Below are 15,826 nucleotides of genomic sequence, written 5' to 3'. Positions count from 1 at the left end.
CAATGGAGCTAGAAACAAATCTCATTCACTAAAATAATTTTGGCTTCGTTTTCTTCTATATCCTTTAGAGAGGCTGCCTGGGAGCCAGCCTCTTGCTTTCCCTGTAGCTGAGGCCCTTCTCTGCAGGCCCTAACCTAATAAAGCTAGGAGGGAAATTTTTTGGTAAAATGGGTTTAAGTCAGTCTGAGTGATTTGCAGTTTTTTCCATAATAATGTGGAATCTCTTTTAATTTTAGAATAAAACTTCCAGCAAGAAAAGTAAACCAATACCCTATTGCCTTAAAAACCTCAGTGTAACCTTGTGGCTGGGATGCTCACATAAGACAGGATCAGTCTGGGTTAAGCCTTTTGTTTCCCATGCAACACACTAATGATCCCATTTTTGCTCCATAAAAATAAAAAATTTTAAAAAACCTAACTTTGTTCTATGTCTTTTGTGTGAAACAAAATTTATTTGTTGCTGATACTGACCTCCCCCTTCTTCTTCCCCCCTCCAAAAAAAAAAACAACCATAAATAATTGTGAATAGTTTGAATGCCAGTTTATGCTGATTTGAAATGAAGAAACATCATCTATTTGTGCAAGGCTCTCAAGGCAGTGGCCAAATGCCATATATCCTGAGGACTGTCTGAAGGAATAGAGATCCTGTACTTGGTACTGAGCCTCAGAGTTATCACTGTTTGGTCATCTCCAGGGCTTCTTTCCAGGCATTAAAATGCATGCAAATGGTAAACAGAAATATGCTATGCTATGCTATCCTAATGAAAAACCTGCACAGCTCTTTGCTTCCTGACCTTGGTAAGGCAAATACTACTTTATGATCCAGACTACCTGACTCCAGGTGTTGGTCAGAAAGAGAAATGAACAACAAGCAATTGTGCATGCTAAGCATCCAGTGCAATCATTGCTGGCTCCACGACAAAGCTAGAAGAACCACTGATAACCACATCCCACCAACACCATCTGGTTAAAAACACTTCACTCAGACCAAGCCTCCCACCAAACCACACCTGCAGAACAGCAACACAGCTTCATACCTGAGGGGGGGATCTGGGAGCTGGAGGTGCTGGCCTGCTTGGGGGTGTCCTGCGGGGCACATCCTTTGCCAGTGCTGGATGCACGGGTCCTGCGGGACTTCCTGTACCATAGCTGTAGCCGGTGAAGGCAGACTGCTGCTGCATGTTAATTTGGAGGCAAGGAGCTGGTTGGGGAGGAGGTTTTGATGGGATTTCAGGGAAGCCAATCACCTGTGCAGAAGACCCACAAATTCCAGGAATTAGGTTATGCCTGCTTCAAAACAACCCCTTCACTCTCTGCTATGCCTTTGAGGGTCTGCACAAGACCTTTGAGCCACATAGCAGGAAATACTGACTGCAACAGCTGTATCTAATATATGTCTAGTAGGTGCTGCTTACATGTACTGGGACAACTTTGAATTGTGAAGCAGAAAGAGGAATCAAGAAAATAGAGTAACAGAGGCATTAGCACTGTAAATAATGCTTGCCAATCACTCCACGGCTTGCAATTTCTGCAAGGCTTGAAAGAAGGGATGTGACAGGAGAAGATCCACCAGGACAGACATGCAGCCACAGGGCTGGCTGGATCTCACCTCTCTCCCTGTAGGAAATGGTTGGAAATACATGCTACGCTCAGCTCCCACTGACTTTCAGCTGTGCACATCTGTCTGATTTCCTCATCCTTTGGAAAAACCAGCCCTCAATGCAGTATGAGAGGGAGCCACATCCCACTCTGCAAGTCAGCTGCAACTCTCCTAGGGAGCTGGAAGTGACATTGCCTCTACCTTCCTCTGCTGCTGGGGGGTTCTCAATTTGAAGGCAGGGTTTGCATGGCCATTTCCAGAGGCGTCGCTGAAAATGAGACAAAGGAAAAAAGGTTACTGGATGCATTTTCTCCTTTTTCTTCACTGTATTTTACTATATTTAAATGAAAGAATGAGAAGCAAATACTGATTACACCAAAGTAACAGTTATATTCTTCGCAGCCACTGTGATTTGTACTCTGTGGGTGGGTAAAAGCAGACAAGGCACAGCACTGGCTATTTACCTGATCTGTGGAGCCTTCTTTAGAGAACAGATGACAAATTTATTCCAGCACTTCAGATAATAGAACAAAAGCATGATTCCAATGAGAAGAAGAATGGAAGCCAGGATGGCCAGAGCTATCACTACTGCTGAAGAGCCTGAAAGGCAAGAACATACAGTAAGTTAAATAGGAAATCCTCTGTTCCCAGTCTATCCCAAATCTTTCTGAATTGCCACCACAGTCTTAGTCCCACTCACCTTCTGGTGATAGAGGGCCACTGTCCAAGCTTCCTCCCCCCCCACGCTTGTTGCAAAATGGGGGAGCCCATCCTGGGTTGCAGTGGCAGTTCTTGTTGTTGTTGCAGACCTGCAGCAGGAATACCCAGAGATTCAGTGCAGTGTTTAAATTGATTCTGTGCAACAACTGCTATTTGCTTCCTATAACCTTGAGGACCGTATAAGAGGGAGCAGACTGGGAGTGACGGTGGGGTGAGTCCTGCTCTTTGTCAGGCACATCCTGGGGCCTCCTGAGCTACTCAAGGCACACACTGCTGCATGTTTACCACTTCCTTGCCTAAATGGACCAATGGGATGGAGAGGTGATGATGTTTTGTGCTAGAAACACTAGCAAAAGCTCTAAAATTTTCTCAACAGCCTTTTCTTTCCATTCTGTGGGGGAACAGCAGAGCAAAGTTTGGAATAAAGTCCAAATAAGACTTTTTACTATGCTTTTCCCTAAGCCTGATTTTTTTTTCCTCTTTTTTTTTTAATTAAATCTAAACTGGACCCTGAAGATTAGACCAGAAAATGCAATCATGAAATATAGGTGTAAACTAATATAAAGGAAAGGAGCAGAAGGACAGATCAAACCTAGGGATGGTATCAGAACTGAGCCAAACAACCATCCACGGATGAATGGCAGCCCATCCTGCTTCAGGCTGGAACAGAGACAAAAAGGAGGCACCCACCCCATTGCCATTGCACTTCTCACTACAGCTTTCAGACTCAAAGATGACGGATGTGTTCTGACAGCGTCCCTCAAAGCAAACCTGCAGAGAAAGAATCCCAAAACTCAATATAAGCTCATCAAGTTACACACCAAATGACTGCCTAAGAAAACTTTCAACCACTAGCCTATAACCCAGCTAACACATATCAGAGGGAGGTATAGGAGCTCAGAAGCCAGTAATTTGCGACACAGATGTGGCCAAACCTGTGAAGCTGCTGAATGTCCTGATTTCTAATTGTGTGTCTCACTTCTAAAACAATCTCAGCCAGCTAGCAACCTCTAGATTTTGCTTTGGCCTCAGGCTTCATCTAGGAAAGCCTTAAGGTTTGACCTTTGGTATATATTCTTCCACTACTCAGAAACTCCTGAGAAGTGAGCTAATTAATAAGAATAATAAGAAATTAATAATAATAAGAAGAAATTAATAATAATAATAATAAATTAATAATAATAAGAAGAAATTAATTTCTGACAAACATAAAAATCCCCTGGAAAGACATCAGACAACAAAAAAATGAGCACCTTAATAATCACAAAGCACTTTCCACATGGGAAGGTGATACTGTGAAATGACACAAACCATTGCAAGCAGGAACTGTACCTACATGATGGCTGCCACATTTTGTTCCTGTCAACACCAAGGCAGGGTCCAGCATCTCCTTTTCTTCATTCTCAAATCTGTACACGTGGGTCCCTCGGCATCTCACCTTCGTCCTCTGCAGGGAGATAGTTGTGTCTATGGGCACGGCATTGGGCAGCACAGGTTTGGAAGCAGAGCTCTGGCACTGGATCTTCCCACATTTAGCATCTCTGATTTCAAAGGAAAAGCTAAGTGATTATTTCTGGTTAGATGAATGTTTTGCAGGCTTCAGCTTTGCATGTGAATTAAAGTGTGAGGCATTGCTCAATAGTAAAAAAGCAAGCACCTTCCAAAAGCCAGCTCAAGCACTATCATTTGATGGGTGCTGATGGTATCTACCCACTGTCTCTGGAGGTAGGCCAGCCTCAGCAAAATCACAGAGCATGTTAGAAAGCCACATTTCAGCTTAAAGAATTGAAAATCCTTCTTTTCTGTGTCTTGAAAAAGTATCAGCTAGCTTTTTTTAAATACAAAAGGTAGGGAAAAATGCTCAAGTTAATGCTTTCAGTCCATCCTAGTAGGAAGCAGCTGGTTTCCCAGGTGTGAGAGAGGGATGGAAACCAAAGCATAGCTCATTTTAGTCTACTGGCCCATAATTCTGTAACATATAAAAACATCTTCTCCAGACAGCAACTCCCAGCTGCCACGCTTTCTACCTTTTCTCACACTTCCTGTAGTTGCCATAGACGTCCTTCCCACAGTTCCCGTAGACATCTCCAGCAGCATTGACTTTCTCAAAGCAGGTGTCTGGTGCTGGCCATGCTCCTGCATGAGAGAGACTCACGTGGCTGATTCCTGTGAGACCTGGCAGCCACCTCACCCTGTGCCAACCACTCCCTTGTCATTTATCTGACATGGTTTGAGCATGGGAAATTTGTGCTCCCTCCTCCAAGTGAGTAAGGCAGGAGAAAATGCTCCTCAGGCTTTGTCACTGAGAATATACATGTAAGGTACTACTGCCATACACAAAGTGAATAACAGCAAGATACTGTATAATATTATATGTTCCCAGAACAATACACTGCAAGTTGTGTCCTTACCTGGCCCCCACAGCTGCAAGCACTGGTCTTTGTATGTGAGACACATGCCATTATAGCAATATGCCTTTCCTCCTTCACAGGAAGTCCCATCAATTTGGTAGGAGTTGGAGGGGCAGAATGGTGACTGCCCAGTGCAGTACTCTGGGAGGTCACATAGTCCTGACTTTTCCCTGCAGAGAGTTCCTGGAGACATCAGCTAAAATGATACAAAGGGGGAAAAATGGAATTATGGCTTGGCTTATTGATGATTTCATGTCTGCACAATGTCTTTGTAGATTAAAAAAAAAAATCCCACTGTATTCATCCCTTCATCCACCTTGTGTTAGGTTTTCTGAGGTCTGCAGTGATCCAAATAACTCTAACTTTATTAACTGAGTAAGCTGTGTACAATTAAATTAGTGACCATATCTCTTTCCCAGGTAAGGACGAGAGCATGCAGAGAAAATGAGGCTGTCAGATCTCAAAAGGACATCAATCCACCTCTCTACACAGGGGTAGAATCTCATTCACCTAAACCATTTCTGACATGTTTATGTAATCTATTCTAAAAATCCTCCCTGTTTGGGAAGTGTGTTTCAGTGTCTGTCATCACTGCTGGAGACATTTTCCTAACATGCAACTTCTGTCTCCAGCTGCTATGAGTTTACCATGCACACAGATGGAAAGACGTACACAATTACATTTAGGAGGTTTATTTAAGTCTCTTGTGAAAGGAGTTGGAGTCCAAATGGATTCCTGGAAATTTTTTTTTCACCTGCTTAAGATAGGTCACTAAAAGCATGCAATACAGATGCAAACATTAAATAAACTGAAGAGAAATATTTGCCTATGTTCATTCTAGAGAATCTGAGGTCAAACCTTAAGGTCTTTGGCTCCTAAATCAAAAACTGTTTTTCACAAGCTCTAGTGATACAGAAGCACTGTATGATCCCCTATGCCTGCCCTGTCCTGCTCATTTACAGCCGTGGGACTACAGACCAGATCTACACACACCACTGTGCAAATGCATGCAAAGATTTTAGGAAAATTCAACAAGCCCACCTTGCACTCGTGACAGCAGCTGCCGTGGGCACACTGAGCACCCAGCTTCAGGGAGCAGTTGTTGGCGTTGCAGCAGGGATTGTTGCATTCCTGGAAAGAAGCAGGATGCAGCATGGTTTGTTTACAAGGCAAGTTCAGGACAAGAATTCATCAAAGCATCAAAGCATGATGGTGACACTAACCTGTTCTCACACAAGATAAATAATATTCAGAGGATCAGCCTTTCTTCCACAGTATATTCTTGAAACTCAGCATTTGCTGGATTATACTGCTGCATATTAATGTTCTCTGCTGGATGGATTGGTACTAAAGGCTGAGATCGTTTCAGCTCCCCTTTGACTTACTAGTCAAAGTATAGATATAGAGGCAAGCTGCAATTCTATGAGAAGTGAGAAGCCCATCTTTGCAGAGAATGGAGCTGTAAGTGAAGTGCACTTTACCTATATGCATGAAGATGTGATGTATAAGATCACTTTTTTTTTTTTTTTTTCTTAAATGAACTTTCCATCAGCTCACGGATTGTACCACCCCTGAGTTCCAGGATACATTATGCTGTGCAATATAAATTTAGATACAATACTTTACTGTCTTGATTTACATTGCATATACATTTACATACATGGCAGAAAAGCTTATCTCCTGCACAAACAAAAGCTGTTTACATATCACATAATTGTATTTGTAAAGTATATAATTGTGTCTCAACTAAAACCCAAACAGGTAAATGAGAACAATTGTTACCTCCACCTCTCCACAGTCACACTCCTCCCCTTCTTCCAAGTAGCCATTTCCACATTTCCTCCCTCCATACATTCTCTTAGTATCTGGCATGTTGGAAAGGCACATCCCTCCACCTGAGTGCAAATACTTCTCCAGCTCTCTCCTGTTGCACTGGTTGAACACCCTGGGGAATGGGTGCCTGAATATGAACACAGTGCAGAAAAACATCATGACAAATCCAGACAATGGTTCAGAGCACCAAAAGTGATCACATACCAGTCCTAACAGTGCCAGAAAACACCACTCCTCTTAAATCTATGAAACTGTATAAAAGTGGATGGTGGTTTTGTGTGCCTGTTCAAATTGATATCCACTTGGGTTTCATTTGGAAATGAGGTGAGATTGCACCGCAAGACAGTGTAGTAATGGAATGGCCTTTAAAAACAAACTTTCCTGGGGAAAAAAAAAAAGTGTGTTGAGTTAGACTTCACCTGGTCCTTGCTGACAAGGACAGCAGTCCTTACCTGCTCAGCACTGAAGCTGTGTCTCACCTCTGCTCTAAAAAGTTTGAGAATCAGCACTTGGACCATAAATAACCACTCATGAAATTAGCTGCTGAAAATAATGTTTCCTTTTTTGTTTCCACTGCTCATTGCAAAGGACTTGAATATGTTCTCTTACATGGATTATGAATATTCTTTGCAACTGTGCTTGAATCTATGCATTCTATTCATGAACATGCATGTATGCATATGTGCTGCATTGAATAGCTCCTGTATACCAGCGTGTTTTCAATGTTCATCTGAACATTTTTCCATATTTGGAGGAAATAGCTCACATAAAAAAGGTATTTCATTGAGACAATTTTGTTTAGAACTGCCAAAGAGGAAGACTTGGGGAAATAAGGAACATGGCTTTAAGCGAATGGCTTTGGCTAGCATTTTTACGTGACTGAAATACAGAAACTGTTTTGGTTCCTCATCCAGAATGAGCTCTGGAATTCCTGTGGGTTTCCAAAATGACCCACTTCCCTTTTCTCCAAAGAAGATCTATTCCTTCCCTTTCAATGGCTTTCCATGGCTCACTGAAACCAAGCCGTATGCTGATGACAAGAAGCAATGGATCTGTTTTCATGTCTCCTGAGTTAGAAGTATAACCCTGTCACTGTGCCTTTTAATAAGATCAGTTCTCTCCTGAAGGAATCGTATTTCTTTTCTTCATCGTGTTATAAACGACAAAATTAATTTTTCTGGAAGATGCTTTAAAAAAACCTATCAACTATCTTTGTATTTTCTGTGCAGCACATAAATGAAACACCATGGTGACACACACCCCAACATGTTCTGGTCACCCCTCATTTCTCTGTGCTTGCTGGCAATAGCCAGCTCGGGTTGTGGAGAAGGATGTGTGTGTGTAAGTGTACTGAATGTGCTTTGTGGTGATAAATCATTTGGTAGGACATGGTGGAAAGCACAAACTCAGAGATAAGGGATAAGAGAGGCCCTGAGACCATCTCTTAGGACAGAAGATAGGAAAATTTGCCTCTGTAACAGCGTGGAGCTCCACATGCTGCTCCAATACTTAAGCCCAACCTCATACAGGAATAAATTCAATGGTAATTTTGCAAATTACAACTGACACATGAACTAGTGTTTGCTCAGCAGTATTATCTCTATAAACACACTGGCTATACAGGTCCACTTCACTCTGAATTTTTAGCTCTCACCAAACTCTGCATTTCCCAGCAAGGCCATGGGACTCACCCAGTGGCAGAAGCCATGATGCAGCCTCCTTCCTCTGCACGGGTGGTACAGCAGCCAGATGAGTCATGATTCATGCCAAAATTGTGGCCCATCTCATGGGCAATAGTAGCAGCAACACCAATGGCATTATCAGAGTGGTCCTGTGCAAGATCAAAGAGGAAGGTCAGCATGACACCTGTGCCTGTTCCTTGCACCTCTGGATCAATGGGGTGAGTGGCACTTCTCACTGTTATGTATGGAAGACATCTACTGAAGGTATTGCTGCCTATTTCTTCCTGGACTTTAGGAAGTATCTATTGTTTGTATTTACTATTGACAAGAAACATCATAACAGGCATTAGCAATAACTTACCATGTTTACTCCTCCTGACTGGAGATCTGAGCACATGGACATCACAGGAGCCAAACCTACTGTGGTACCTTGGAAGGGCACACCCCTAAAATCAACCCAGAAAGACCACAAAATGGCAACTAGACACTTGAAGGTGAGGCAGAGAAAAAAAGCATCCTGCAGCCGCAAGCTCTGTACAATGTACATGTCAGTTGAACATATTTTCTTTAGTACCACCTTCAAGCACAGAACATTACAATAGAGCTACAAAGCCTTAGGACCTAATTTTCATGGACTGATGGTTTGCTTTATGGACCAATTAGCCAATCTTTTTTTTTTTTCCTATAATTATTTAGTGAAAGAAAGTTTCCTCTATTGAGCTTTGCAGTAAGTACAGAAAATAATATTTCTGGATTCTTAGTTTGGTACTGGTTGGGAATATTTAATTTACCTTAAGCCTGCTGCTCGATTTGGCACTATTTTCTGAATGATAAATTACCATGGGAGAGGCAGGGAGGTCTGAGAGTTGCTGCAGACTTTTCTTCTAATGGCATTTGAATTGCTGGCCATAGCTACTGCTGTCTGTAATGAGATCAGCAGGGTGAGGTAAGATCCCCAGCCAGCTCCTACCACTGTGTTCCCTGTATCTCAGCAGGGTGAAGTAGGGATGGACACCTTCTACAAAGTGCTTACAGATCTTGTTTATGGTTCAGATTTTCTTGAAATTGCTCTGGGTGCCAAAGCTTAATGCTAGTTGAGCATTAAATTTTCCATTCTGAATCTTAGAAAAAAAAATAATAACCTTAAATATTGATTTCCCACCCACTCAACACACTTTCAGAAACAGCTCATTTCAGGTGAAATAAACCTACGTGATTAGTTGGGCATTATCATGCTTTCTGTACACCCGCTCCTTGCTGCTCCAGGCCAGGAAGGACTTCAGGGTGGAGTAAGGATTCTCAGTGCAATCACATTTGTTCCCATTACTCCAGATCTCCAGCCCCACCAAGGCAATCCGGATATTCAGGGACCTGTAAAACTGATAGGTATAGGAGGGAAAAGAGAAAATAAAATGAGCATTACTGATTTATTTTATTGCATTTTAGACCTCTGTGTAAGCACTGATAAATACTACTAAAGAAACACACGTCCAGAGATGATGATGTCCTCTCTGGAAATGCATCATAACTTAGCAGCATGGCTCTGCAAAGAAAAAAGTGCACCACCCACTAAACTAAACTGGATTGGACTAGAGATGTGAACATTCATTTTTTAATGAATGACAGAGATATAATCTAGAAAAACACAAAGACTGGAGACTGACATCGTGTTAATCTTGAGATATGTCAAAATCCCTGAAAAAAGGAAGGAAATAATCTGCTGCCCACGTCAAGAACAAATAGGACAAGTCTTCCTGGGCAGGGTAGGAAGGGGGAGGAGGAAGAAGTTGAAGGGAGATCTGAAAAGCTGTGATGTTTACTTCAACAGCACTGGGTACCACTGCAAAGATGAGCTCTGAAGGCTCCTTCCTGCTCTATTTGTGAGGCTTTCTACAATTCAAAGAGAGCCGAAGAGAAAGAAGCGAACTTAGCTCCTTGTCAACAGCTGTAGTTAGATAACACAGTTAATACAGAGATGCATTAAAATACAGAGATGCTCATGCTGATTCCAAAGTAAGGAATGGAGATCTCCTCACCCCACCCCTGGTGTCCAACAAGAGAATTACTTGAAAAATGATCTCTCTCTGAGTCACTGGGGAGTGCTGCCAAAGCATTATTCTATCTCCCAAGAAGATAATATTCCCCCTCATAATTAATTCTCGTAATGCACAATATGGGCTTTGATTCCCCCAAGTTCATGCACACCAGATCTCACCTTATCCACGTAATTAGCAGCCTCCACTAATTTAAGCCTTGTTGCTTCAATGTTGAAATGATGTTTCTGAACCTGAACAAAACAAACATGTCCATGTCAGGTGCCACAATGATGACTAGAAAGAGCTGAAATGTGTTTAAGCATGTGGGAATAAGAGGGTAACTACCAACTGATGCTCAAAAGCCTTTCTTTGCTGTACATTTGGCTGTAAGCCCACCTGTAGGTGTATATTCAGAATTCACCCCTGGCATCCCACTGCAGGGATAGCTTTCCAGGGGTGGTAGGAACTTAGTGGAGCAATCCAAATGCAAATAACAGGAAATTTGTCAGGTACAATATATGGTAACAACCAAAAAGAACAAATTTGCCTATTAAACTACCTGAAAATAAGTTAATTTGCAAAAAGTGTTTTGATTCAAGGATTTAAAGTTGCAAAATATTTAGGTTTCTATTAAACAGACTGCAAAAGCTGGGATTTTTCTCCTAGCAAGGGAAGGCAGTGAAGTGTAGCTACACTGCAAGGGTGTTTACTGCAGCTCATCTAACGAAATGGTGAACAACATATGGCAGTTCCTGGGTGTAACATATTCTCTCAGTCTCCCTATCATCCTGCTGTCTAATACAGGAGATCAAAACAGATTTTGTCTCCATTTTTGTTCAGAATAAATTGTAGCACAGAGCACTACATGGCTTTCAGTGCTGGAGCTTCAAGCTGTAAATTAAGAGTAGGATCAGCCTGAGTCCAGTCTGTGCTGGAGATTAAATGACCAATGTTCCTTTGTGAGATTTGTACTGTCGGTAAGTACGTCTGGCATGCAATCCACTCAGGAGACAGGGAGGGACTGTTGAATTCACTGGGCCTCTTCCAGCCCTATTCCATCATCTGGAGCCCTGAAAATGTCATTATTATTTCTTTATATACATGCCAAGATCTCAAAGCAGATGATAATCTTAGTTATCTTCCCTAGAGATGAAATATAGATGCACATCTCTCCTGGAAACTCCCAGGTGACCCAAGGCTGAAGGCCATCCCTCCTATCCTCAATGAGGGATTGTGAAGGAGTTCCCAAATGTCCACAGAGATGTGGGATCTTTCTGCCCTGGATCACTGGTACCCTGCGAGACAAGAACTGTCCCAATCCCACTCCTTCATCCCTGTCACAGCCTGTATCTCTGTGCTGGACAAGGCAGGCCGATGGAGGCAGCAGAGGGGACAGAAGTGATGGGCACAGGAATCCCTTCCTTACCTCTGCATAGTCAGCCACAAGCAGCAGCTCCACATACTTCGTAGCCTGCAGAGCTTCCCGCCTCACCTGCAGCAGCAATACAAGTTATTTCCCCAACATTCCCCAAGAAACTCTTATAAAACATCCTTACAGGCTATTTTTCACCAGCCATTCACCCCACCCCATCACACCTCAAGGTGTGACTGAGTTACAACAGTGAGCTGGGAGATGCTCGAAGCCCTCCTCACCCTGTGGTTGGGGAATTTCACCCCAGCTGCAAAGTCCCCAAGCCAATTCCTGGCTATGGCCATGGAGTCCTGGTGGCCACAGGCTCCTGCTGGCATCCTCAGATCATCCAGCCTGTAGATCCGGTGCTGGTCTGGGTTGTCAGGAAGAGGCTCCAAGATATAGCTGCAATTGCTTCTCAGTACGATGAGGCCTCTGTTGGAATGGAAGCAGCGAGAAGGAAACCCAGTTACTACTGCAGCAAATAGAGTCAAATCCTGCTGCTGCATTCCTGGCTGGCCCTGGTGAGGCACTTCTCCATGCCAGGCTGGTCTCTTACTCAGAAGGATGGGAATATTTTGAGTTCAGAAGGTAGTGATCCATTGGTTTTCACATAATCTGTTCAAATGGGAGCTCACAATCATAATTAAAGGGTTATTGGTGCACGTGCTGCGACAAGGCCCGATTTTTGTATTATTATTATTTTTTTAAAGTATAGCTTTTCCTTCAGTGGATCAAAAAAAATTGTCTGCAACAAAACTGGCATAAAAAACATGGAGCTTTTTGTCAGTAGGAAAAACAGCATTTTTGTCTCCTTCATTTTGCAGATTTTCCTCTTGTCTCCCTTTCATTTCCCTCTCTGTTTTATTGTGTAAGAAAAGAAAAAAAGCACTGACGTGGATAAGTAATGGGTGCCACAACAACACAGACATTCTCCCATTTTGTTCCATTTAACAATTAATAATCTAGTTTTGTTTTTTCCCTTACAGCAAATGCCATTTTTGGGCACCACAAGTCCCCCAAATAGCCCATGTCTTTACATAGCCCTACCCTCTCCAGCTGCCTACCCCATCCCATGCCACCACCCCACACAGCACCCCTTTGCAAAGAAACCCTGCTTCACCCTCAAAGGAGAGAGTGCCTGACAAAAAGCGTTACAAAAGGAGTAATAAATAATACATGTGATCTTGCAAAGTGCTTTCCTTGTGAGCCAGGATCATATTCAAAGTGCTTTCCCAGGGGCACAGCTCATATGCCTGTTTTTTTCCATCCCACGGCTACAGGAGTGAGTGCAGCCACATGGCTTCAAGGAAAGCAGGGAGCTGTTGTTAATCCTTTGTCCCATTTTTCCTCCAGTTGCTCCCAAAAAACCTAAGCCACAAATCAACTCGGAGCCCCTCTGAAATCACAGTAGTATGCATTCAGAATAATAACCCCTCATGCCGGGATGCTGTCACGTCTCCTGCACAGGGACAGATTCTGTGCTGGATCTGGGGGGGCTTCAGAGCACCTAACACCCCCAGATAGTGGCCTGATGGGTGCAGAAAGCTGTACATGCACTCAGACAGCTGTGTTCCTTGATCTAGGAGGGGAGAGCTGGGAAACATGCAGGCTGGCAGAAGAACACACCTGTGACTGATTTTCTATTATTTATTGCAGACCACAGGTGGCTGCACTGCCTTGTTTATCTCCGTGGGCTCTCTGGCCTGCTGTAAATCCACTTAAGATTTCTGGGATTTGCTTTGGCAAGGGCTATTTCCTGGCTGGGCCAAGTCCCACAGCTCTCGAGGGCAGATGACCGCTAATATCAATAAAGTGCACGTGGTATTTAGGAAACAGACCCCAAGCTGGTGTAAATGAACACATACAGACTGCCTTTTTCTGCCAGAGACTCCATTACTACCACAGCCAAGGTTTTAGAGGCATAACACAACCCTGCACCACCCAGGGAGAAAGCAGGGAGCAAGGAGAGGAAATGGGGCTGATGGGAGGAAACTCAGATCTGAAGGCTGCCCCAAAACATGAAAACCATCCAGCTGGGAGAAGTAACTGGATTCTGCAGCATGGCAAGCCCTGTCCCTGCCTCCATAAGGGACACAGTCCTAGGTCACTTAATGGAAGGGGTATCCCATGTTGGAGTTATTCGATGTATGGATTAATGTTGCCTGTGCAGAGGGAGCTGTATAGGAAGCTATGGTCATCAGTGTTCGCCAGATTTCAGCTTTTCCTCTGACACGCAGGACTTCTGGTGGGGTGGAATTTAAGAACAGGCCCATCTGACCAGAAAGACCCTGGGGAGCAGATCTGCCCCAGCACTTACCGCAGCCCTTGGCATGAACTGAGCGTCACGCTGGAGTGCTTTCTGCCCCGCACCACTCCCTGGTAAAAGCAGTGCTCCTGCAAGGCAGAGGGGCAAAGGGTTGGCAATCCAATTCATGGTTGACATGCATTACATTAAGATATCAATAAGTCCCAGCTGAGTACAGCCAATACTCCTGTAATTGCTTTCTTTCTGCTGCACGTGGCATCTATCTCAATTAAATCCCCAAGGATGCACCTCGAATAGCTGCAGCAGGAAGCCTGACCCGGTGCTGCTGGTAAGTGGAGCTGCCTTCTGGTGGCAGCTGGCCCTGGGTCAGGCCCTCAAAGATGTGTCCCCTACACAAAGATGTGTGACAACATGGGCAGCAGCAAGTCCTCATCTGCAGAACAAAGGCAGTCTCTAGTAGGGACCAGAAGAGTTGGGGCATGAATGCCAATGTATTTACCATGGCCCTCCCCCTTGCCCTGGGGCAGCAGCAATAAAAATGATCTCATAGGGATTTTGTCTTTTATTTTTTATGTCTTAACCAATGCACATCTTTGTGCCACTGTGTGCTCACTGCTGGTAAATCAGCCAAAGGCTGCGTGAGAGCAGTAATTCATGGGGTTGTTACTCAAGCAGAGCCAACTTACTCAGGCTGGGTTCTTCCCAGCATGAAGCACCTAGTGGGAGAATTAAAAGCAAGGGGATGAGCAGCAGGAGGAATGAATTAATCCCCAGCACCCAGAGAGGGAAACAATCCTGGGGGCTGACCTTGGCTCTCACACCAGAGTACAGGCAATACATGAAGGTGTTTTTACCAATTTTTGATGATGGAGATGCTTTCTTGCTGGAACACCCCAGGTCAGAAAGCCAGACCACCCTCCCCTTCAGCTGCAGGTGTCAGCACTCACAGTGTGGGCCAGAGGGATGGTCCGTGCTTGTCCTGTCTGGCTGTAGTGAGTCTCAGTGTAGCCTGGTGCAAACAGGTCTCTGCAGTTACAGGAGGAAAAGGAGAAAAAAAAAAAAAAGTCCCTTAATGATACAAGGCACTGTGTAGTTTCCTTTGTGCTGCTAAGTTATGCCCACGTGTAATGGAATTAGGTTAAGCACACTGAAGGCCAGCTCAGGACACATCTGGGCATTGGTGTGTGTCTCAGACTGACTCCTCAGTGCCCAAATCTGAACACAGTTATAAACCAATCTGCTTCTTGTTGCAACTTCTGCCTGGAGGCCAGTTCACATCTTTGTCCTAGGAAACTGCTGATTCCCCCATTTAAATTTGATCATGTCATCCTTGTACAGACAATATTGTCCCTGTCTTCAGCCCAAGATCAAGCCAAAAGCCTATAAAAGGCGCTCCTATGCCTGAATAGTAAGTATTTTGACTTGATTCCAGAGGAAACAGCCTTCCCTCTTTTTTTTAAACATCTGCATTTTCTAAACAGTGATGTAAAAAAGTACAGTAAGTCAAAATCTGGGCCAAAGCAAGAAGGTCACATCCTGTGTCTATCTCAGCAGCAATATAACACAGCTTTAAAACTTTTTCCTTTCCTTTAAACAATAGCCTCATTTCCAAAAAAAACTGGAGAAAACCCTACAGCGTGCCCCATCTATCCAGCACACTTGCTCAGCAGCCTTGTGTCAAACAGATCCATATGCCACCATTTTACTCAACAGCATTTAGTGTCAAGAATTCAACAGCTTTTACCTCCACTTCCAAAGGCCACTGTAGCCCAGGAAGGCTCATTTTGTTTCTTTCTGATGTGCTAATTCCCATCACTAGATCTTGTCAGTGATCCAGAAGGCTGAATCGCTGCTTTCCAGCTAT

General features: G+C 43.7%; 1 protein-coding gene across 1 annotated transcript in view; it reads right to left on the bottom strand.

Moving 5' to 3' along the window:
- Window positions 1–15,826, bottom strand: part of ADAM19 (ADAM metallopeptidase domain 19) — a 29,111-nt gene that overhangs the window by 3,354 nt on the left and 9,931 nt on the right. Inside the window, exons 4-21 of the mRNA XM_010719020.4 lie at window positions 14,910–14,988; window positions 14,014–14,090; window positions 11,936–12,128; window positions 11,709–11,774; window positions 10,462–10,533; window positions 9,459–9,625; window positions 8,608–8,692; window positions 8,256–8,395; window positions 6,514–6,691; window positions 5,773–5,862; window positions 4,732–4,927; window positions 4,348–4,456; window positions 3,657–3,861; window positions 3,011–3,091; window positions 2,301–2,409; window positions 2,065–2,200; window positions 1,802–1,868; window positions 1,038–1,247 (exon numbers count right to left, since the gene is read on the bottom strand). Coding sequence (XP_010717322.2) covers window positions 1,038–1,247; window positions 1,802–1,868; window positions 2,065–2,200; window positions 2,301–2,409; window positions 3,011–3,091; window positions 3,657–3,861; window positions 4,348–4,456; window positions 4,732–4,927; window positions 5,773–5,862; window positions 6,514–6,691; window positions 8,256–8,395; window positions 8,608–8,692; window positions 9,459–9,625; window positions 10,462–10,533; window positions 11,709–11,774; window positions 11,936–12,128; window positions 14,014–14,090; window positions 14,910–14,988 — 2,260 coding nt within the window. The remainder of the gene's footprint in view (window positions 1–1,037; window positions 1,248–1,801; window positions 1,869–2,064; window positions 2,201–2,300; window positions 2,410–3,010; window positions 3,092–3,656; window positions 3,862–4,347; window positions 4,457–4,731; window positions 4,928–5,772; window positions 5,863–6,513; window positions 6,692–8,255; window positions 8,396–8,607; window positions 8,693–9,458; window positions 9,626–10,461; window positions 10,534–11,708; window positions 11,775–11,935; window positions 12,129–14,013; window positions 14,091–14,909; window positions 14,989–15,826) is intronic.

This window comes from Meleagris gallopavo, chromosome 15 (assembly GCF_905368555.1).
Source record: "Meleagris gallopavo chromosome 15, MGAL_WU_HG_1.1, whole genome shotgun sequence".
Lineage (NCBI taxonomy): Eukaryota > Metazoa > Chordata > Aves > Galliformes > Phasianidae > Meleagris > Meleagris gallopavo.
This window is presented reverse-complemented; position numbering and strand designations above follow the sequence as displayed.